The 25,015-nt window shown below is 42.7% G+C and overlaps 1 protein-coding gene across 1 annotated transcript in view; it reads left to right on the top strand.

Annotated features, from left to right (window-relative positions):
* LOC124723043 (E3 ubiquitin-protein ligase HERC2) overlaps positions 1-25,015 on the top strand; it is an 819,840-nt gene that overhangs the window by 454,484 nt on the left and 340,341 nt on the right. The window contains exon 47 of the mRNA XM_047248222.1: positions 19,533-19,722. Within this exon, the coding sequence (XP_047104178.1) occupies positions 19,533-19,722 (190 nt within the window). The remainder of the gene's footprint in view (positions 1-19,532; positions 19,723-25,015) is intronic.

Here is a 25,015-nt window from a genome sequence, read left to right as displayed (position 1 = left end):
AGACACCTGTGAGCAACAATGCCATTTGAAATTGGAACAAAGCATTAATGTGGCAAACGTAAATGTTTTGGTGTGGGGCTGGAACAGGATTGCATCCTGGTTGCTAGTGAAACCAAGGAAAATTTTAAATTTAATGGAGATCACGAAATTTTACATTCCAGACTACATATTTAAGATAAGGTATGTAAATATTTAAGTGTGCCAAGATTTTACAGTGGTTCACTTACTATGTAAAAGCAGGGGACAGCCTTAGCTGCACCATCATTTTCTCCAGCTTTATCTTCACTGAGCAAGGTGGTGCAGTGGTTAGCACACTGGACTCATATTCTGGAGGACGATGGTTCAAACCTGCATCTGTCCATCCTGACTTAAGATTTCTGTGATAATCACTAAATTGCTTTGGGCAAATGCTGGGATGGTTCCTTTGAAAGGGCATGGCTGACTTCCTTCCCCAATCCAATGGGACCGATGACCTCGCCGTTTGGTCCCCTACCCTGAATCAACAAATCAAACAACCAACCGGCTGTATCTTCAGAATGTGGCTTCCAAAAGAGTTTACTATGTTTTATTCTGTTAAATTCTGACAGCACTGGAGTGTGTGTGACATGATCTGGGAATTGAATTCCACATCTGTCTCAATTCTCTGAGAGCTGTGCATGATGTTTGCACATGTCATCAGAAGATAATAGTATTGCAATATCAAAGATAAATTTCTTAACTTTCAAAACGACTTGATAGTCATTTTGTTGGGTACCAAGGCATGGTGCCAATTCAGGTGAATGCATTAGCAGATACAGCAACCAAGGAAACATGTTAGCTATGTGAAGAGACTCATTGTGCTATCTCCATTCATGCAGTATTGTTGCTGTTGTGCCGTACTTACTGAAATGTGAGCACTTACCCATTTAGCTGCAAACCTGTCTTCTATTTTCGATGATTTCTGTAAAGCAACTGAAGCAGTACCACACTGCCGACTGTTAACGAAGGTACAAACATACGGATTAGGTTCCCAGCTATGTGAGTAGCTCGAAGACTTCTTAAGTAACAGAACCCACTATCTTTTCCTCGATGGTGAATGTTCATCAGAGACAACAGTATCGTCAGGTGTGCTGCAAGAAAGTGTGATAGGACCACTGTTATTTTATATATACTTAAATGATGTGGTGTACAGGTTAAACAGCAGTCTGTGACTATTTGCTGATGGTGCTGTGATGTACGGGAAAGTGTCATCATTGAGTGACTATAGGAGAGCACAAGATGGCTTAGACAAAATTTCTAGTTGGTGTGATGAATGGTAGGTAGCTCTAAATGTAGAAAAATGTAAGTTAATGCAGTGCAGATGAGTAGGAGAAACAAACCCATAATGTTCAAATACAGTATTAGTAGTGTGCTGCTTGACACAGTCACATTGATTAAATATCTAGGTGTAACATTCCAAAGCAGTATGAAATATGAAGGACCATAGTATGGAAGACAAATGGTCGACTTCAGTTTATTGTGAGAATTGTAGGAAAGCATGGGTTATCTGTAAAGGAGAATGCATATAGGATCTTAGTGCGACCTGTTGTTCAGTACTGTTTGAATGTTTGGGATCCACACCAGGTTGGATTAAGGAAAACAATAAAGCAGTTTAGAGGCAGGATGCTAGATTTTTTACCAGTAGGTTTGAACAACATGCAAGTATTATATAGATGCTTCAGGAACTCAAATAGGAATCACTGGAGAGAAAGCAACATTCTTTTTGAGGAAAACTATTGAGAAAACTTAGCGAACTGGCATTGAGGCTGACTACAGAATGTGCCACCAATGTACATTTTGTGTAAGAACCATGAAGATAAGATTAGAGAGATTAGGGCTCATACAGAGGCATGTAGACTGTTGCTTTCCCTCACTATATGTGTGAATGAAACAGAAAAGGAAATTCCTAGTGGTGGTACAGGATGCCCTCTACCATGCACCATATGGTGGCTTGTGGAGTATGTATGTAGATGTAGATTGTGAGGTGTATTTTAATGTTTCATTTGATGTCAGGGGTGCGCTGTAAACTACTAAGGTAGAGAACTTATTTTTATTGTTGGTGGTTCATTGGATTTAATGCAGTATTTATGCATATAAATTCAAATGATGAGCTAACTGAAATTATCTAGCACTTGCAGGCACCTCTGTGTCATAAATAACAGCATAGAAGTGTGAGGCATACCATCATGTGGACTTTGTCATTGGCTGTAGCGATTCCTTAAAGGCTCTGTGTGTGGCTCTCGCAATTCACCCACTTAGAGTCTGCACAGGGTACAGTTGTTGATGCATCATGACCTTTTTTTTGTCTGAAGCTCTGGGCGAGTTCATTCGCTCAAGGGGAGGCCAATGTTGTTTGCCTGCCTTTAGTCAGCTAACAACATGTTGCAATGGCAGAATCGAGGCACATGACCTGCAATCTTTCTCAAATGATTTTGCAGATGTATTCAGTAAAAATATTTCATTTTTTCATTACTTGTAGATTTAAATGTCAACTTCATGATGATTTGCCCATCACTTCGTTAATGGTTATAGTTGTTGTGATATTTGAAATTAAGTAGGACGCCGCATGAAATTTGATACAGTTTGCAATGAAAAGTGGTGCTCGCTATGATTTTGCATTTGGTGCACATTACATAATGTGTTGCTGCATATTAAATTTAGCTAACATATTGAACTTTTTTAAGCTTCAGTGGAGGTATCTATCTGTCACCAGTCTCAAGAAAACTGATCTTAGGTAACACTGTCATTTGCGAATGCTCGTACAGTCAATAAAGCCGGAAAGAATTATCATAACATTCCTCATATTTCATAAATGGTTTGTGATATCAAAAATAGATTGTAGCAAATGATTGCAAGCAAGGGGGAGAGTATTTTGCCATATGATTATTATGCAAAACTTCTTTATCAACCATGTTATTCCACTAACCAGAGACTTTTCCACTGAAAGAATATAGTTAAGGGCCATCAGTAGCCAGTGAAATGAGAGATGGTTTAGGTTTTGGAACAACATAAGTGAAGATATTACATGTTTATTTTTGTATCGATGATGTGCTCTTTCATAAGCTATTGGCCATACTTGTCCACAGTTCCTCACTTAAGAAACTTAATAAACCACTGTCTCTTCATTCTCTTGCAGTTATGTCTGCACAACATGTTAGTGACATGACATTATGTAAACTCCACTGTGTTTTGGCAAAAGAAGCAAGTTTTAACATGGTGTTTTAATCAAAATTCACAACTTGTGACACATTTCTGAAAGTTACAAATGGTGAACAAGTCAGGTGAACATAAATTGCTGCTTTAATTCCATGTTCAGTGGAATTCTTTTTAGATGCTAACCAAATTAGAATTGACATTAGATCTTTTTGGGCGGTCATGATGCAAGTGTGGTCGTGGATGGGCTTCACTTAATATTTACAAAAAATGAGAGCATAGGCTTCAGTTTAGAATGGCATTTCCCTTTCAATACTTGGCATTTCTTCTACAGCATGCTGACCACCTGCCCTAACCCCTACCACTACTGCTCTCCTTCACCCATCCCCATTCCCACCCAGGAGGTTCACCACTCTTTGGTGAGTATGTACTTGGCTACCGTGGGGCACCAGCTTTTACAACACTACATTTCTTTCTGTGCTGCAAACCAAGACTTCGACTATCTCTTCCCTCCACTGACTTTACGTTGGATGGTTCTTTTGATGCAGGCCCTGCCTGGACTTGGTTCATGATTTTAGTCTCAATTTTCAGTCTGGAGGGATTGTGGATGTCCATTGCACACGAATGTTTCTTTTGTCCCTCCACCTATCTTGTAAACTGTGGTGAGCCCCACTCTTCCTGCTCAGCAGATTGCTCCATTTTTAAGCGTGAGAAGAAAATCCAGGAGTATAAGATGTGGGCAAGCTCATATATCAAGAGGCCAGAAAAAAGTATGAGCGTCTTAATCCCATACAAATGACACAATCTTACACTGCAACCACATCGTGGTTGCTTTTTTTGTTGACAGTGCTTTCCTCTGTTATGCCTCATACCGTGGACCCTCAGAGCCTCCTGCCGATACCTGGCACCCCAGATGGTTGGGGCCCCTTCTGATGCTTTCATCACACCCTCTTCGATAGCATTGGCTCCCCACCTGCTATGGACACTGGTCCCCATCCCCCAACCAGAGGTGCCTCATCCTCCTCCAGCGTCTCTAGCTAGGAAGAGGTCCATTGGGACTCATACTTCCATGGTTCCTGCTGGTCCACTGCCAGACATCAGCCAATGGCTGAAGGAACCAGAGGCTGCTGGCCATCGACTTCTCCTTCTTCCTGTGTCCCTAAAAACCTTCCCAGTCCTCGTCTTCTAAGAAGAAGAAGGACAAAAGGAAGTCCTCTAAGAATCAGATCTCCCCAGGCAATGTGCCACAGAGAACCTATGTCAGTGGACCCCTAAAGTCTCAACTGGTGGCAGCACATGGCCCTATGTCATAACGCCCCCCCCCCCCCCATCCCCCCTTCTTCCCACCTTCTTGTCTGTTCATGCCACGTAGCCCCATAGCTACTGAGGTTATTTAAGAACTCTACCGACTGTGAGAGGGTATTGGGTGGAGTTTGTACTTATGTGCTGGACTTTGTATATAGTGAGCTTGTGCCTCTTGATTCACCTTTGGAGTTTGTGGATGTTTGCGTAAGGGCACATCAGGATTTTAACATCTGTAATGTTTAGCTCCCTCCCGGCTCTCAGCTGTGATAATATGAGTATGTCTGCACAGCAGCAAGGTAAATGTTTACCCTTTTCTGTGGTTTTCATGTAGTACATTTATTAAATTTTGTGTGTGTTTCTCTGTTTAAGAGGGTTCATCTCGCATTTTTGTAAGAGTAAATTCATTCAGTCTTTAGTGCAGTTTTTTTTTCTTCAAAGCAAACATCTGTCCATCTAGTAAGCCAGTCAGTCAGGCTCCAGCTCTCGGCTGTGATACGGGTACATCTACAGAGTGGCAAGTTAAGTTTTTATCCTTTTCTGTGTTTTCAGCATAGTATATTTATTCAATTTTGGGCATGTTTATGTGTCTAAGAGGGTTAATCTTGTCTCTTTGTAAGTGTAAATTCATTCAGTCTTTAGCAAAGTAGTTGCTCACTTAACACCCACATACATAGCTCTTTAACGCTTTGGCGTCCATTGGTGACATGTCAGGAGGGTAGCAAGTCACATATCTGAGATTGTCTGCTTTTATAGTTCACTTCTTCAGTTAGTCTTGCTAGGATGGATAGGATGTGTGCATGCTGTGTGCGGACACAGGTGCGGATGCAGGAGGAACTGTCCACAGTTCACAAATATCTGAACTTGCTGTTGGCTATGGTCAGTCACCTTCAGGCTGCTTCCTCGGGATATAGCAGTGGCAGAGAATCTGGCACACTGCTTGGGATACCTCAGGTGTCACTTGTTTTGCCCATGGGCTCTGCTTCTAAGGCACCTCCTAGTGCACCCTAAGCGGGGTATCTGCCATCACAGCAGGATGATTGGTGGGTGGTAACGAGTTTGCATCGCTCGAGGTGGAGGACCATTGTAGAGACTGGCCACCTGGACTTGTCCGTTCACTCTATGAGTGGACAGGTGGCCGCCGTTCAGCAGAGTTCAAGCAGGCACACAGGGAAATGAGTTTAGTGGTTATTGGGAGCTCCAAAATTAGGCACTTGTGGAGCTCCTTATGGAGGTAGCATTCAGGGCTGGAAAGAAAGCCAATATGTGCAATTGGTACATACTGCCGGGGGGCCTCACCCTGAGATGTGGTGGCAGTCTTCCCTGTGGCTATCGAGTGTGCAGGGTGCAGTCATCTGTTGTGGCTCACATCAGCACGAATGATGCTTGTTGCATGGGTTCTGAGATGATCCTCAGTTTGTACAGGCTGCTGGCAGAGGTTGTGAAAACTGCTGGCCTAAAGCACAGGGTGCAAGCAGAGCTTGCAATATGCAGCATCATTTCCAGAGTTAATCAGGGTTCTTTGGTTTGGAGCTGAGTGGAGGGTCTCAACCAAAGGCTTCGTTGACTCTGTGATGGCCTTGGCTGCAGATATCTAGACCTGCGTTATTGTGTGGGGATTTGTAGGACTCTGCTTGATAGGTCAGGGATGCACTACACAAAGGAAGCAGCTATTCGCGTAGCAGAGTACTTGTGGATTGAACATTAGGGTTTTTTAGGCTAGGCGGTAGTTTGAGGTGCTCTAATGAACCTAATGAACACTCGCCAGTCGATTCACAGCAAGAGTAGTCAAATGGCATTCAAAATAAAGACACTTTGCCTGTCACAATTTTATCAGTAGACTGTTAAAAATATTTGTAATAGAGTCCAAATTTACTGCCCTCCAGGAAAGTTCTGATGCTCAAATTATTCTTGGGACTGAGAGCTGGCTGAAGCATGGGGTGGAAAGCTCTGAGATATTTAGCGAGTCATGAAATGTATATAGGAAAGACAGATTAGAGACCATAGGGGGAGGAGTGTTCACTGCAGTTGACAAAAATATTGAGGTCGATGTTGAGTGTGACAGTGAAGTTATCTGGTCGCGTATAACAGTTGTATGTGAAACCAAGTTAGTTGTTAGATGTTTTTACCAGCCACATGATTCTGCTGTGGCAGTTCTATAGTCATTCAAAAATAGTCTATGATCAGTAGTGTGTATGTCTTGAGCAGCTGGCTCAGCAGCCCACACACAGTGGAGATATCTTAGACCTCGTAACTACAAATAGGCCGGACCTTATCATCAATGTCAGTATCAAAATGGGGATTAGCGATCATGATGCCATATAGCAACTATGATTACAAAAGCTAATAAATCAGTCGAGAACGCTAGAGGGGTGTTTCTGCCAGATAGAGCAGATAAGCAGTTATTAACATCTCACATAGACAATGAATTGGTATCACTTAGTTCCAGTAAGCTGGATATAGAAGAACTATGTGCAAAGTTTAAGCACATTGTAAATTGTGGTCTGGAGGGTTTCATGCATAGTAGGTGGATAAAGGATGGAAAAGACCCACCATGCTTTAATAACAAAATTTGGTGAATGCTGGGGAAGCAGAGGCAGTTGCCCTCTAGGTTTAAAAGGTGGTGCACAAATCATGACCAGTGAAGGTTAGCAGAGATTTGTGTGTCTATGAAAAGATCTGGTCATGAAGCATACAACAACTACCACTGTCACACCTTATCAAAAGATCTGGCAGAGTACCTGAGAAAATTTGGGTCATGTGTAAAATCACTAAGCAGGTCTAAAGCTTCCTTTCAGTCTCTTGTTGACCAGTCTGGTGTGGCAGTTGCTGATAGTGAAACAAAAGCCTAAGTTTTAAATTTCACATTAAAGAAATTGTTTACATAGCAGAACAATACAAAAATATTGTCATTTCACCATCGGTCAGACTCCCGTATGGACGACATAGAAATATGCACTCCTGGCCCAGAGAAACATTTGAAAGATTTGGGAACAAATAAATCACCAGGATGAGATGGAATCTCAGTTCGCTTTTACAAAGTGTACTCTTCTGCATTGGCGGCCCCTTATTTAGCTTGCATTTATCATGTATCTCTTGCCCAGCACAAAGTTCCAAGTGATTGGAAAAAAGCACAGGTGACTCCAGTATATAAGAAAGGTAGGAAAACAGACCCACAAAATTACAGACCAGTATCTCTGATTTCTGTTTGCTGCAGAATCCTTGAACATATTCTCAGGTTGAATATAACAAATAGTCTTGAGACTGAGAAGCTTATGTCCACGAATCAGCATGGTTTTAGGAAGCATCATTCATGTGAAACTCTGCTTACCTTTTTCTCTCATGATATACTGAGAACTATGGATGAAGGGCAACAGGCAAATTCCATATTTCTAGATTGCCACACTGCTGCATGATGTGGGATCCTTACCAGATAGGACTGATGGAGTACATCGAAAAAGTTCAAAGAAGGGCAGTACATTTTGTATTATCGCAAAATATGGGAGAGAGTGTCACAGAAATGATACAGGATTTGGGCTGGACATCTTTAAAAGAAAGGCATTTTTCGTTGCGACGGAATCTTCTCATGAAATTGCAATCGCCATCTTTCTCCTCCGAAAGCGAAAATATTTTGTTGACACCCCCCCCCCCTACATAGGGAGAAACAATCACCACGATAAAATAAGGGAAATCGAAGCTCATACGGAAATATATAGGTGTTCGTTCTTTCCGCGCACTATATTAGATTTGAATAATAGAGAATTGTGAAGGAGGTTTGGTGAACCCTCTGTCAGGCACTTAAATGTGATTTGCAGAGTATCCATGTAGATGTAGATGTAGAAGCATTTGACATGGTGCCCCATTGCCAGCTGTTAATGAAGGTATGAGGATATTAAATAATTTCACAGGTATGTGACTGGCTTAAAGACTTCTTAAATAACAGAACCTAGTATGTTGTCCTCAGTGTTCATCAAAAACAGGGTTATTGTCAGGAGTGCCCCAGGGAAGTGTGATAGGATGACTGTTGTTCTCTGTATACATAAATGATTTGGTGGGCAGCAATCTGCTGCTGTTTGATGATGACGCTGTGGTGTATGGTAAGGTGTTGAAGTCAAGTATTGTAGGAAGATACAGTATGACTTAGACAAAGTTTCCAGTTGGTGTGATGAATTGCAGCTAGCTCTAAATGTGAAAAAATATAAGTAAATGTGGATGAGTAGGAAGAACAAACCTGTAATGTTTGGTTACAATATTACTAGTGTCCTGCTTGACAGTCAAGTCGTTTAAATGTCTGGGCGTAGCGTTGCAATGCAATATAAAATGGAACAAGCATGTGAAGACTGTGGTAGGGAAGGCAAATGATCAACTTTGATTTATTGGGAGAATTTTAGGAAAGAGTGGTTCACCTGTAAAGGAGACCACATATAGGACCCTGGTGTAACCTATTCTTGAGTACTGCTCAAATGTTTGGGATCGGTACCAGGTTGGACTGAAGGAAGACATCGAGGCAATTCAGAAGTGAGCTGCTAGACTTGCTACCAGTAGGTTCGAACAACACGTGTGTTACAGAGATGCTTCAGGAACTCAAATCGGAATCTCTGGAGAGAGGGCGACATTCTTTTGAGAAACATTAGTGAGAAAATTTAGAGAACCAGAGTTTGAAGCTGACTGTTGAACAATTTTACTGCCGCCAACATACATCGCGCGAAAGGACTATAAAGTTAATATTCAAGAAATTAGGGCTCATATGGAGGCATACAGACAGTTGTTCTTCCCTCGCTCTATTTGTGAGTAGAACAGGAGAGGAAATGCCAAGTAGTAGTACAGGGTACCCTTCGCCACATACCGTATGGTGGCTTGCAGAGTATGTATGTAAATGTAGATAATGTTATGTCCGAGGATGTACTGGCACAGCTCAGTCTATGCCTCTTGAACTCTGATGCCAAAAGTGTGGCACACCAAACTTATTCTGCCATTGATCTCTCCATTTACAGCCCTGGTCTTCTACTATCTATCCACTGGAGGATTCACGATGACCTGTGTGGTAGTGAACATTTCCCAGTCTTCCTGTCACTTCCTCAGCATTGCTCCCCTGGACACCTGCCCCTATGGGTTCTCTGTAATGCTGACTGGGATGGGTTCACCTCTGCTGTCATTCTTTGCTCCCATCACAAGGCAGTATCGATGCGGCTGTTCAACATAAAATGGCAGCCATTCTTTTGGCAGCCAACCAGGCCTTCTCCTCTTCCTTGGGATCTCCCCATGAGAAGACGGTACCTAGGTGGACCCCAGAGATCGCTGAGGCCATTGGCTCTCCAACGACAGAAGCGGCACCCTTTACTGGAGCACTTTACTGCTTTTAAATGGCTCCATGCCCACGTCCATTACCTCATAAAACAACAAGAGCAAGAATCCTGGGAATAGTATGTATCCACCATTGGATCATGTACCTCTGCTTCGCTGGTATGGGCAAAAAATACAAATTCTGTCACCGATCATTTTGCTAAGCATTATGCTCGCGCATGTGCGTCTGAGAACTATCACCCCACCTTTCAGCTCTTAAAACAGCAGGTGAATCAAATCTGGTCATCTTTTACTACCCACTCCCTTGAGCCATATAATACTCCATTCAGTGAATGGGAACTCTCCAGTGCCCTAGCCCTATTGCCCTGATGTGGCTTGAGGGCCACATCACATCCACAACCAAATTCTGAAACATCTCTCAGTGGTTTGTCAGCATCACATCCTTGCTCTCTTTAATCAGATCTGAAGTGAGAGATAGTTTCCATCTCAGTGCCAAAAAAGTGTGATAGTTCCACTACTGAAACCTGGTAAGAACTGCCTTGAGGTGGACAGTTATTGCCCAATCAGCCATATTGACATTCTCTGCAAGTTGCTCAAATGTATGCTGAGCAAGTGGCTATGTTGGCTCCTTGAGTCTTGGGGCCTTTTGGCTGCATCTCGGGGGCGGTTTTCTCAAAGGCCGCTGTGCTGCTGATAATTCGTTTCACCTGGAGTCCATCATTCGGATGGCCCTTGCACATTGTCAGCACCACATTGCTGTCTTTTTCGACCTGCAGAAGGCTTACGACATGATGTGGTGACATTACATGAGTAGGGTCTCCGGAGTCCACTCCTAATTTTTGTCAAGAACTTCTTGTGACACTATATGTTTTGGGTTCAAGTGGTTACTTCACTTGGTACCTTCCCATATCCAAGAGAGCAGGGTCCCGCAGGATTTTGTACTAAGTGTCCTCCTCTTTCTGGTGGCCATCAGTGGTCTAGCAGTGGTTGTGTGGTCTTGCTTTTGGTTTTCAGCCGCAAAGACTTGCGTCATGCACTTATGTCACCATCACACTACCCACCCACACCCAGAGCTTTACCTGGATGATCAATTACTTCTTGTAGTTGAGAGACACCACTTTTTGGGACTGGCCTTTGATTCCCGACTGATGTGGCTTTCCACCTTTGCCAACTTAAGAAAAGGTGGTGATGATACCTCAATACACTTTGCTGCCTCAGTAACCTAGATGGGATGCAGATTGCTCTACTCTTTTTTTGGCTCTATAAAGCCCTTATTCTGTCTCACCTTGATTATGGAAGTGTTGCAAATGCTTCAGCATCGCCCTCGGCATTGTGGATACTGGATCCCAGTCAACAGTGTGAAGTCCAAGATCCACAACCAAATTTTCAAACATCATAGTGCTGAGGGCATGAAACATATCCTCGGGCTTTTTAATCACATTTGGCGGGAGGGAGTATTTCTCTCTCAATGACGGGGTGGTATTATTATTCCTGTCCTGAAACCAGGAAAGGACCCACTAGCTAACTATGATCCAATCTCTCTAACGAATCGACTGTGTAAGCTATTCGAACGAATGGCCAACCACCATCTTTGTTGGTGCCTCAATACCAGAGGGCATATATCATGATTCCAAAGCAGCTCTCGGGCTTTTGGGCTTTCCGGCCCACCACAGATAACCTGGATCATTTGGCATCTGCAATGTACAGTGTGTTTGTGCATCACCAATATCTGATTGCTGTGTTCTTTGATCTACAGAAGGCGTACCATACCACCTGGTGACATCACATCCCCTCTACACAGCATGAGTGGGGTTTCAGTTTACCCATTTTTATCCAGAATTTCTTATCTATCAAATTTTTTTTGTGGTCCATATCAGTTTGTCTCTTAGTAACCAATATGTTCAGGAAACTGGAGTCCTCTGGGGTCGGTTCTGAGCATAACTCTATTTGCTGTCACCATCAGTGGTATCGTAAATGCTGTGGGGCCCCCCAATCTCTCCGTCACTATACATGAATGATCTTTGTCTGTACTGTGCTTCTGCATTACTGCACACCACAAAGTTCAATTTCAGGTGGGAGAGCCCAGGACTGGGCCCCGAATCAAGGCTATCAATGTTCCACTGAAAAATCATGAGTTATGCATTTTTGTCGACCCCAGACTGTGCATATGCACTCAGAAATATATCTTGATGACCAGTTACTTGAAGTCATTGAAACTTTACAATTCTTAGGTAGTTTATTTGACCACAAGTTAACTTGTCTACCACATGTCTACCGGCTCAAGGTAACTTGCATGAAGAAGCTGAATTCTCTCCATTTTCATAGGCACTCCTTGTGGGACACAGACTGCACAGTTCTTCTGAGATTTTACAAAGCACTAAGTTTATCCTGCTTGGACTATGCACCATCCATACTGAGTCTGTTGGACCCTGTTCACCACACTGGCATGTGGTTGGCAATGGGGCCCTCAGTACGAGCCATGTTGACAACCTCCTTGCGGAAGTTGGTGTCCCACCACTGCGGGTTAGATGACAGCAGTATCTGACAAGTTACACAGTCACTATCTGTCAGATACCTACCCACCCATGACACTCAACTCTGTTCCACAACCAGCAGTTCAGACTGATTGTGCATCACCCAAAACTGGGAAGATCAGCTGGGAGCCAATGTGATATTCTACTGAAGGACCTCCAGCAGCCTCTATTAGTCTGTGTTCCTAGAGCTCCCTTTCGACATTCCCCATGGGCTGTACCCTGTCCTGCAATATGGATGAAACTCTTTTGTGGTCCCGAGAAGGATACTGATCCTACCCTTCTCCAACACCTTTTCCTTTAAATCCCCCATGATTATTCTAATTCAGTATGCATCTACACAGGTGGATCGAAAGTCAACGACAAGTTTGGTTACAGTTGTACTCATGCAAGGGGACATAAGAGGCACTGTTGCCAAGTGCTTGCAGTTTATACACTGCAGAGTTGGTTGCCATCCCTCAGGCTTTGCTGTTCATCAAATCCCAGGCCACGATGAACTTTCTGATCTATAGCTATTCCATTAGTTGCCTAAAAGGCTATCCCAAAAATTGTTTGGTCGCAAACATCCAGCACGTACTGGCTGACCTCTACAGCTCTGTAAAGACGATGACCTTCATCTGCACGCTGAGCAACATAGGCATTTCAAGAAATGAACTCGCCGGCCATCTAGCTAAAGACAGAACTACAGGAGATCAACTTGATGCTGGGATACCGGACCCAGACTCAAGATTATGACTTCTACGTAACATTTTGATGCTATTGGAATTGGAATGGTAGGCTGTTATGTTACAAAACAAGTTGAGATCAATTAAAGGGTCCACTAAGGTGTGGCATACATCTTTCCAGGCCTCTTGGAAACATGCCATTGTGTTGTGCCAACTATGCATCGATCACACAAGACTCACCTATGAGTTCTTTCTGCATTAGGAGGATTCTCCTCACTGCAACTGCGGTAGTCTACTGACGATAGTGCACATTCTTGTTGAGTGTGCCCTTCTGGCCGATCTGTGGCACACAGCTTGCCTGCCTTACCACCTTAGATGCTTGTGGGTGACATAATGGTCACTGCCAAAGTAATGCATTTCCTGAGGGAGAGCAGATTTTACTCTAACCTATAATACTCTTCCATGTCCAGTGTTAGGGTTGGTTGTCAGTGTGAGAGCCTCCCCCTGTAGCAGGTTACTCACCAAGCGACCGCAGGTTACTTGCTTCCTCTCTCACCTTGTTGTGCCTTTAGACTCCCTTGTGCAGGGTTCTGCCTGGGTTATCTCTTTTATTTTATGTATGATGCTACAACTACTGTCACGCCCTTTTAAACTGTTTGACTTACTTATATAGTGTGAGCAGCCAAATCTCCATTTTCTTCTTCTTCTTCTTCTTCATTTTTTACCATGTTACATGTTTCTCTCATGATAAGATGGGACTGGTGACCCAGTAGTTTAGTCTCGTAAACATATAATCATCATCATCATCATCGTCGTCGTTATCGTCATCAGCCTTCCAAACTAGCTCTGTGAACAGCCTACTAGTCAAGGCTGGAGTCCCTCCATTACCTATCAGATGCCAACAACAGCTGCTGAATTACACTATACATGTTTGTAGCAACCCTGTACATCCCAGCTACCATGTCCTTTTCTCTGGAAGGAACTCCACGTCCCACAACAGCAACCCAGAACTGGATTTACGATTGCTGCCTGCTTCCAGTGTCTCTGTTTGGAACTGCAACTGCTTCCCCTGTTGCCTCTGGTCAGGGAGACATCGCATCTGCCCCCTTGGCTTATGCCCTAACCTCAGATTTGTCTCAAAGTGTCCTTTTGTCCAAAAGATTCCGTTAACCCCACAATTTTTTGCCATCTGTTTCTGGCTGTCCTTGAGACTTACCTATGTTTGGAAGTGGTATTTACCAATAATTCAACATCAACAGACAAATAGGCTTTGCATACACACATGTATGGTGCACTGAACTCCGCTCTCTGCCAAATGACTGCAGTGTGTTCACTTCTGAATTGACAGCCATTAAATTAGCCCTTAGCCAAGTTCGTTCTTGCACTGGCAAGAGTATCCTAATCTGCAGTGACTCCCTTAGCAGCCTTCAGGCTACAGACCAGTGCTACTCTCCTCACCCACTGGTTATGGCTATCCAGGATCTTGGGGGTGACTTCCATCAAGCTAGGAAAATGGGGGTCCCAGAATCAGTGGACCTTCAGTCGTTTATGCGCCATTGACTGCTGGAAGTCAGGAACTCAGAATGGTCTGTCCTGATCTCCTCAAACAAACTAAGGACAATTAAGGAGACTACGAGCATGTGGCAGCCTTCCTTGCATGCTTCTTGCAGGGAATTCACCATCATCTGTTGACTCCACATTGGCCGTGCTTGGCGGACGCATGGCTAAATTCTCTGATGTGAGGATCCCCCTCACTGCCGATGCGGAGCCTGCCTGACAGTGGCCCATTTTCTCATAGACTGCTCTAGTTAGGCTGCTTTGAGGCAGCATCTTAATCTTCCTGACAAGGTACCTCTGGTACTAGTAGACGATGCCAAAGTAGCTGATCTGGTGTTATATTTTACCAGCAAAGGTAGTTTCTGTTCATCCCTGTAAGGCAGGGCTATTTTGTCTTGTTCACTGCCTGAGAGTTGGTGGGACACCTCTCTCCTGCTCCAGCTTGGTGGGGTGTTTCTTGTTTATCACAGTGCTAGTACCATCAGCAGACATAGTGAACTTGAGTGTTTTGTGTGACAGAGGTTGGTCATATATGAGAAACAGCAGCAGATCAAGAGGTAGCTTCCTGTCATAGAGATAGATTTTAGCCAGTTTCCCACTGCCCTCCTGATGCCATTTTGGCGTGCTTTGTTGAGAAGTATTTTGTGATTCACACTGTCAAAAGCTTTAGAAAGATCACAAAATATACCAATTGGCTTCACTTCCAACATGTACATCTACATCTACATCCACATACATACATACTCCGCAATCCACCATATGGTGCGTGGCGGAGGGTACCTCGTACCACAGCTAGCATCTTCTCTCCCTGTTCCACTCCCAAACAGAACATCATTTGTGCAAGAGAATACAGCCTCAGTTGTGTACAAGCCTTTTCGGAAACCAGACTGTTTTTCACTGATGATGTCAAAGTTTTTGATGTGCCTCACAATTCTGCAATGCAGTATTTTCACAAGGACTTTTATGAATCTGGCCAAAAGAGAGATGAGACAGTAATTTGTGGCTTATGTTGTATCTCCCATTTGAGAAGCAGCTTCACCTTAGGAAGGTCCACTCCATCTGGGAAGACATCCTGATACATAAAAGCATTAATATGTGAGCCAAAACTTTGAATAATTGGTCTGATCAGACGTTTAGAAGTTTATTAGTAATGTTATCTATACCTGATGATACTTTGCTTTTTAAAGAGAGAATGTTTTTCTTTACTTAATTTCTAGTTATGGAGGACATGCTTCTCTCAATTACAGAAGTAGGAAAATGGTGTTTCAGTACTTTCACGGCTCTTTCTAAGGAGCCAATGCAACCTATTTTCTCAGCAGTGCTTAAGAAATGGCCATTGAAGATTTCTGAAATTATCTTGGGCTTGCTTATGTGTTTTATCATCAATGTTTAAGACAATGTCCTTTGTTTTACGGGCATAGACGGCACCTATCTCATCTCTTTACCATGTTCCAGACTATTTTGATTTTATTACAGGGTTGGTTAATTTTTGAGCTAAATATAAACTTTTTGACTGATTACTTCACTTACTATTTTACAGTACTTTTTATAATGATTTGTTTGGGTAGGGTTTCCTGAATTTCTCACTGTAATGTACAATTCTTGTTGCTGTTTGCAAGATATCCTTCCCTTTGTTACCCATGGTTTTTTTTTTTTGTGGTTCCTTTGGGTCAATTCCTTTAACTTTTTTTTTTTTTTTTAAAAAGAAATCTTCAAATAGTGCTGCAATTTCATTGCTAAACAGATTATATCTGAAATTGACACCTACTTCACAATAGAAGTGTCTCCAGTTTCCATCTTGAAGATGTGATTTAAACACGTGGTTGGTTCTTCATTAATGGGTCTGACTACCTTCCATTGAGACTCAGTTTTATTCTGACAGATATTCACATTATTAATGGTAAGTCTCTTATCATAGTCAGAGAGATCATTCAGTATTTTACCAATAATTATATTGGCCACTTTCCCTTGGTTTACAAAAATGTTGTCAATTAGGGTACTTGAATTTGGAGTTACTCTGGTTGGAAAATTGAGCACTGAGACAAGGTTGTATATTTACATCAAATTCTCCAGGTTCATCTTCCCACTACTGTGTGTTAGGAAATTGTTATTTAAATCTCCAAGTACTATAATATCTCTTGTACATTTTAAATGAGCGCAGTAAAAGTGTGTCAAACTGCTTCAAAAAGAAGCTAATAATCCCTGAAGGTGCCCCATATATTGCAGCAATTAACAAGGCAGAATTATTTACAGTCAGGTCAATGGCACATGCTTCAAAATGATGCTCTAAACAAAAATTGTTTATATCAGTTAAATTACACTTGACATAGTTCTTAACAAAAATAACAACTCCACCTCTTTCTCTTCATTTTCTGCAGTATGAAGACTCAGACTGTTATCTGGTATTAAACATCTTTCTATCCCAGAGCAGACATGGTGCATAGTGAAGTACAGTACATATGTATATTCTACACTTTCAAGCTCGTGCACATTGATACTCTGTGAATCACAGTAAACTGTATGACAGAGGGTACATCCCACTGTACTAGTTATGGGGCTTTTTCCTATTCCATTCAGGTATGGTGTGTGTTTTCCCCATTGTTTAAATGCCCCTGTGTGTGCTGTAATTAATTTAATCTTATCCTGGTGATCCCTACAGGGACAATAGTTGGTGGGTTGTAGTATATTTGTAGAGTCATCATTTAAGCCCAGTTCTTGAAACTTTGTTAGTAGACTTTCACAGGATGGTTTCCTTCTGTCTTCAAGAATCTGCCAGTTCAGTTCTTTCAACATCTTAGTGACACTCTCCTATTGGTCAAACAAACCTGTGACCATTCATGGTACCCTTGTCTCTACATGTTCAATATCCCCTGCTAGTCCTATTTGGTTCAGGTCCCACACACTTGAGCAATATTCTAGGATGGGTCACAGAAGTGATTTGTAAGCAATCTCCTTTGTTTCTTGTTACCAATTTCCCGTGTATTCCAATGTAGTACTTTTATGTAATTTCCTTTTGCTGACTTGTTCTGGAAGCATATTCTGTAGTGCTTAATTTTTTGGTTGATACTTACAGTTGGCTTTTTCAGCTGGAACATCTGATTTTTCACTCCCATTAGGGCATATTAGTTTCCTTTGTTTCTACTGTATAAACCCTCTGCTGAATGTTGCAGACCCCAATCTAATTAAATGCATGCCATCCTTTCCTAGACAATCTGCATGAAGAAATTTGTTTGCACCTGTGAAAACTACCTGAAGATGATCATATTGTTCATTGATGGCATGGTTTGTCTTGGAGATGTATTTATCACTCACTGACCTTTTAGGATTCTCTGACTATGAACTTGGATTATGCATAGACACTTCTTGCTGAATGAATCATGTTTCTTGCCTGGTTAGTAACAACTTCTTCACTGCTGCTGGTCCTTGACAGATTTGTTCTAACATGTACAAAGACACCTCTGTAATTATGTTTGGGTTCAGAAACTGGTTGTGTGGTCACTTGTTTTGCATTTCCCATATTTTTAAAATGAATGTCAAGTTGTTGTGTTCTAATTCCTGGTCGCACATCAATTTTGCAGTTGGGGACAGCAATATTTTTCTACAGCAAGTTGGTAATTATTAGAAATCCATTTTTATTTCATTGCATATCTGTGCTCTTGTATTTTCATTGCTGTATTTCATCAACTTCCATTTCTATTTATCTACAGATTTATGACTTGTTGTATTTATCTTGACATCATTGGAATCACTGGATATGGTACTGTCATTAAAGTTTGTCTGCACTCACGTATTGTTGCAGTCTTGTATTTTTGACTGGTGGATTTCACACACACGACAGTCTTTCTCATATTAATCTGTAATTTTCTTTATTTATAGTCAGCATTTTAGTTTTAATACCTCAGCATCATTTTGTAGTAAATTAATAATTTCTGTTTGTGAATCCACTGTACTTACAAGCTCAGCCATTTGAAATGTAAACAGACATCGTATGTCAATGGAAAATCATCTAAGATGAATTTTGGGTTCACTTTTGTGCACTTTCCTGTAACCAGTAGTTGCACTTTATACACGAAATACATTTCATCATTTGTTTTCCACATTCTTTACCCGAAGAACTGTTTATTTTCTGGCTTTTTGATGAGAGAGAGGTATCACTGCACTTTCCTATTGGCACCAGCTTTATGATTGACATGTTCCCACAGATATAAAATTTCTTGTGAATATTAGTATAATTTATAGTGCTTCTATTTGCTTTGTAAAGATATGATCTGTGTTACAACGTGTCAGTTGAGTATGGGTACTACTGTCCTTGGTGTCAAATTCTAAATGCCAAAACCAAAATCCACTCTACAGTCTCCATGCAAAGCATCTGTGGCCTAGTGACTGGTGCTAGTTAACCTGTAGCCAGATTTCAACTTTGCAGTCTTGCCAGTAAATCAGCAGCAGCAGCAGAAGCAGCTTCTCTGTTCTAGAATGAATCTCCCTGCCGTGAAAACTTCCCGACACATTAAAACTGCATGGCAGATGGCCATGCTGACAGCTGACAGGTTGAAGTTTTGTGCTGGACCATTAACTTGAGCGTGGATCCTCACTCATTACAGGCAGTGCTATTATTTACTGAGCTATCCAGGCATGATTCACAATCTGCACTGAGAACTTCAGCTGTGCCAGTCACTCTCTTCAGCTTTTCAGACTTGACCACTGTTCAGGAAAGTCCAATTCCTGGTCCAGTACACAGCTTGAATTTGTCAGCTTATGTACTGGCTGTCAGCAGTTTGTGAGAAAAAGTAGAAATACACAATTCATCATAAATAACACCACACTTAAAATAATTATTTGTTTGCAACATAAATGAGAAGAGGACAATTACTTGTTTGTTTTGTTTTGTGTTCACACACATGAAGTTCATGCACTCATGATAGTGAACACTAATTCTCATTTTTATTCAGAAAATATTTTGTCATCAGTGAAGTTTACTACATTACCTGTGTTTCTGTTTCAGGTTGATTGGCAAAATATGGGAAGCCCATACTGGGTTCGTTTTATACACGTGGAACTTATAGGATTTCTTCCATTCCTATCTCCACCTCCACCAGTGAAAGTTGGGGATAGAGTTAAAGTCAAGCAGTCTGTCAGGACTCCGAAGTATAAATGGGGGTCAGTGAATCATGGCTCAGTTGGAATTGTCACAAGTCAGTATCCATCATTTATTCTCTGTTTTTTAATGCATTAAAACTTGTATTTCACTTCTCTTGCTATTTTATCACAAGTGAAATTCAAATGAAACTGTATGGTTCCAGAGACCTTTTCAAGTCTCAAACATCTGTGGAGTATATATACAGACTGAAACAATGAATGACAATGTGTACCAAGGCCAGGATTCAAACCTGGTGGCTTTGCACAGCTGCATTAACTGCTCTAGTACACTTCCCTTCTCAGTTCAAACTCACATTCATGCCTCAGCCCCCAAAACTCAAACAGCATTGCAAAAGCTCTCCAACTGTATTGGAATAGCACCTCAGCATCAAACAAAATGAGGAACTCTGGAGTGGGGTTCACTGGTATAGTCTGCCAGTAAACTCAAGAGTGAGCAAGCAGAGTCCCGACTCTGCCTATCCAGCTACACTGCAAGGCACTTCTACAAGCTGTTTCACAACATAGTACTGGACCTGTTGTGGCGCGTGCTTTAAATCTTTGGTGACACCGTGTACAGATACATCCCGGCAGCGTTTATTTTTAGATAAATGCGTTAAGACTATAAGGAATACAAAAGACAATAGCTTCTCCCGAGAAGCATAATTATAGAATAAATAATATTGAAATAGAAACGGAAGTCAGGCTTCTACTACAAACATAGAACTGAATGTCTGTTTGCCTGAATGTGTGTTCCTCTACTGCTGTTTGTAAAGCGAACCCCATGTAGTGTAATCAATCTGTAGAATTTTGGGCATCTTCTTACTTTGTGTTTCTACTAAAAGGTAGCAGTTTTCTTTGAAGGGTTGCATTGAAATGTAACAATTCTTGCAACACGAAGATTGTTTAAAAAGAAACGAGAAATTTATAATTTTGCATGTTGTATTAGTCCAATTCGCACTACCTTTCTTTTCACTGTCTTCGTAAACATGTCTAAAAAGTATCTGTACAATGTTATGCATATTGGGTATTTAGTCTATTGTCAGCTGTCAAAAAGGTTACATATATTTCAGTAGTATCAACAATTATTTGTTTTGAATATAAATAGATTAAAGGATCTGTATTAAATTTTGTTATAAGAGTGGAATGAAGTGTATCAAATTTTTAGACATGTTAAATATTGCTTTTGGTGGGTTTGCCATGAGTAAAACATGGCTTACAGGAGGTATAAACATGTGTCCTTTAAGGACAACAGTTTTACAAGCATAGATGAGATTAAAAACGGATAGTTAAGACAGCTATAAACTATCCCAGAGAAACATTTCAAAAAGTGTGAATGTATGCTTTCCCGGCGTATACAGCTGGCGAAGAGTTCTCGGGCTTCCAGCCGGGTGGCGGTGTCTTCAAACAGCGACGTTTCGACGAGTGACATACTCATCATCTTCTGGCGAAGTGCCGAGACTTTGCGGATGCCGGTCCCTTTATACCTGCGGTGTGCCCCCCACCACCTGGCCGCGGGAGGCTGGGTCCAGAGGAGCCGGCGGGCGAGGTGGAGGGGGAAGCGGGTGCGCCGTTCGTGTCTCCGTCAGAGCATTCTGATTGCGTCTCGTGAGCTGGACGGTTCTTGTTGCGTTCCTGGCGTATTGCGGCTAATGCTGGATTCCAGGCCGCGCTCAGTTGATAGCCTTCGTCCCTGTTCACAAGGTTCTCGTGGACCCGTATTTCTATTGATTCTTTAATGACGCTATCCCAATAGCTCCCGGCTCGGCATAGCACCCTGGTGTTTTCGAAGTCAAAGGTGTGGTTTTCTTTGATGCTATGTTCAGCTATAGCAGATTTCCCTATCTGTCCAAGTCGAACATGCCTGATGTGTTCCTCGCACCTTTTAGAGATGCAGCGCTGCGTTTGACCAATGTACTGCACACCACATTCGCAGGCAATGTTGTATATACCAGGTGTGTTTAGTTTGAGTGGGTCTTTAGCTGAGCCCAGCAGCTCTTTCGTCTTCGGCGGTGGTCGGAAGACGGTATTTATGTTAGATTTTCTTAAAAGCCTCCCGATTTTGGCTGATGTGGGCCCCAAATATGGAAGAAAGGCGAGTCTCTTGTTAACTTCCTCTTCCTCTTCCTGAACTTTGTCAGCCTGTCTCCTCTTGAAGGCCCTGCCAATCTGTGTTTCACTGTACCCGTTTTTCCGAAATACCTCTCTTAGGTGGTGTAATTCGTCTGAGAGGCTTTCTTTGTCACAAATGACGTGCGCCCTATGCACCAAGGTGGTCAGTACTGACTGGCGTTGCGCCGGATGGTGGCAGCTGGTTGCATGGAGGTACAGGTCTGTGTGTGTCTTTTTTCTATATACTGAATGGCCCAGCGTGCCATCCGCTTTCTTCCTGATCAGTATGTCCAGGAATGGAATACAGCCATTCTCTTCTACTTCCATCGTGAAGGTTATATTCTCATGTATGCCGTTTAGGTGGTCCATAAACTCCTCCAGTGCCTGCCTGCCATGCTGCCAAATCACGAAAGTGTCGTCCACATAGCGGAAGAAGTTCCTGGGTTTACGGTGAGCAGTTTGTAGTGCCACCTCCTCAAAGTGTTCCATATAAAGATTCGCGATCCCTGGAGCAAGGGGAGATCCCATGGCCACTCCATCCACTTGTTCATAATGCTCTCCATTGCACTTGAAGTAGGTGGTCGTAAGTGCATATTCAAAGAGCTTCACTGTTTCAGGCTCGAAGTGCCGATTAAGGAGCGCCAAGGCGTCTTGTAGCGGTACTTTTGTGAACAAGGAGGTGACGTCGAAGCTCACGAGTAGGTCATCACTCTGTATTCGGATGTCCTTCAGTATTCTAACGAAATCCGCGGAGTTTTTCACGTGATGACTGCAGTGTCCCACCAGTGGTTTCAATAGTGTTGACACTATCAACTCGCACAGTTATGGACTGGCCAAATACCTGGCGACACTATTGAAACCACTGGTGGGACACTGCAGTCATCACGTGAAAAACTCCGCGGATTTCGTTAGAATACTGAAGGACATCCGAATACAGAGTGATGACCTACTCGTGAGCTTCGACGTCACCTCCTTGTTCACAAAAGTACCGCTACAAGACGCCTTGGCGCTCCTTAATCGGCACTTCGAGCCTGAAACAGTGAAGCTCTTTGAATATGCACTTACGACCACCTACTTCAAGTGCAATGGAGAGCATTATGAACAAGTGGATGGAGTGGCCATGGGATCTCCCCTTGCTCCAGGGATCGCGAATCTTTATATGGAACACTTTGAGGAGGTGGCACTACAAACTGCTCACCGTAAACCCAGGAACTTCTTCCGCTATGTGGACGACACTTTCGTGATTTGGCAGCATGGCAGGCAGGCACTGGAGGAGTTTATGGACCACCTAAACGGCATACATGAGAATATAACCTTCACGATGGAAGTAGAAGAGAATGGCTGTATTCCATTCCTGGACATACTGATCAGGAAGAAAGCGGATGGCACGCTGGGCCATTCAGTATATAGAAAAAAGACACACACAGACCTGTACCTCCATGCAACCAGCTGCCACCATCCGGCGCAACGCCAGTCAGTACTGACCACCTTGGTGCATAGGGCGCACGTCATTTGTGACAAAGAAAGCCTCTCAGACGAATTACACCACCTAAGAGAGGTATTTCGGAAAAACGGGTACAGTGAAACACAGATTGGCAGGGCCTTCAAGAGGAGACAGGCTGACAAAGTTCAGGAAGAGGAAGAGGAAGTTAACAAGAGACTCGCCTTTCTTCCATATTTGGGGCCCACATCAGCCAAAATCGGGAGGCTTTTAAGAAAATCTAACATAAATACCGTCTTCCGACCACCGCCGAAGACGAAAGAGCTGCTGGGCTCAGCTAAAGACCCACTCAAACTAAACACACCTGGTATATACAACATTGCCTGCGAATGTGGTGTGCAGTACATTGGTCAAACGCAGCGCTGCATCTCTAAAAGGTGCGAGGAACACATCAGGCATGTTCGACTTGGACAGATAGGGAAATCTGCTATAGCTGAACATAGCATCAAAGAAAACCACACCTTTGACTTCGAAAACACCAGGGTGCTATGCCGAGCCGGGAGCTATTGGGATAGCGTCATTAAAGAATCAATAGAAATACGGGTCCACGAGAACCTTGTGAACAGGGACGAAGGCTATCAACTGAGCGCGGCCTGGAATCCAGCATTAGCCGCAATACGCCAGGAACGCAACAAGAACCGTCCAGCTCACGAGACGCAATCAGAATGCTCTGACGGAGACACGAACGGCGCACCCGCTTCCCCCTCCACCTCGCCCGCCGGCTCCTCTGGACCCAGCCTCCCGCGGCCAGGTGGTGGGGGGCACACCGCAGGTATAAAGGGACCGGCATCCGCAAAGTCTCGGCACTTCGCCAGAAGATGATGAGTATGTCACTCGTCGAAACGTCGCTGTTTGAAGACACCGCCACCCGGCTGGAAGCCCGAGAACTCTTCGCCAATTTCAAAAAGTGTTTCGGAAATTGGAAAAAGCACTGGAATAAGTGTATAGTATGTAATGGGCAACATTTTGAAGAGGATAACATTGCTGTAAATTAACAAATAAAGCTCTTATCAAGAAATAAAAATTAATATGTGAAGGCACCTCGTATGTCAAGCTTTGCACATAGAAGTCCAGAATCGGTGTACATGTTTCAAAGGAAAATATCAGCAGTGTTTAGGATAGCTATTACATACATGTTTTTAAGCAATATGTCCTAGAATAAGGTGAATAGTAACTGATGTAGAGATTTATTGACTGAATACATTTAAATGCTTCTTGTTGTTTATTTTCGTGTTCCTTTTGTATGCATCCTATTGTGGTGAGGCTGATGTTTGCATAAATTTCAGCCCTTTGATTGTGACTGGTAATAGTAGCCAACAGTTCTTTTTGTGTTGCCTCTTTAACAAATGCTGTAATAACAATAGAGATGATTGAACAATGATTGAACACTCCACACATACCTCCTCTCCTTGGATACTGTGCATTTTGTTGCAATGTAGGGCGATTATCCATCACTTCCGCATAGCGAAGTATATCAGTAAGTGTACAAAGTTAACTGACTGACTGGCAACTAAGGTCGCATGAACAGAATCGAGGTATGTCACTGCATGCCAATCTACACCACTAGACAGGTAACGGGAAACTGATTTTGGGTGCCCCTGTAGGCCAGTGGCAGGATTCTTCTGGGAAAGGCCACTTCCCCCACCGAAAGCACTGCTCACTCTTGAGTTTACAGACGGACTATACCATATAGTTTCATTTGATTAAAGACCTATGCCTGGGTTTCAGGGAGGACCCCC

Source organism: Schistocerca piceifrons, chromosome X (assembly GCF_021461385.2).
Source record: "Schistocerca piceifrons isolate TAMUIC-IGC-003096 chromosome X, iqSchPice1.1, whole genome shotgun sequence".
Taxonomy (NCBI): domain Eukaryota; kingdom Metazoa; phylum Arthropoda; class Insecta; order Orthoptera; family Acrididae; genus Schistocerca; species Schistocerca piceifrons.
Note: the sequence above shows the minus strand (reverse complement) of the source record. Positions and strands in the feature narration are given on the sequence as shown.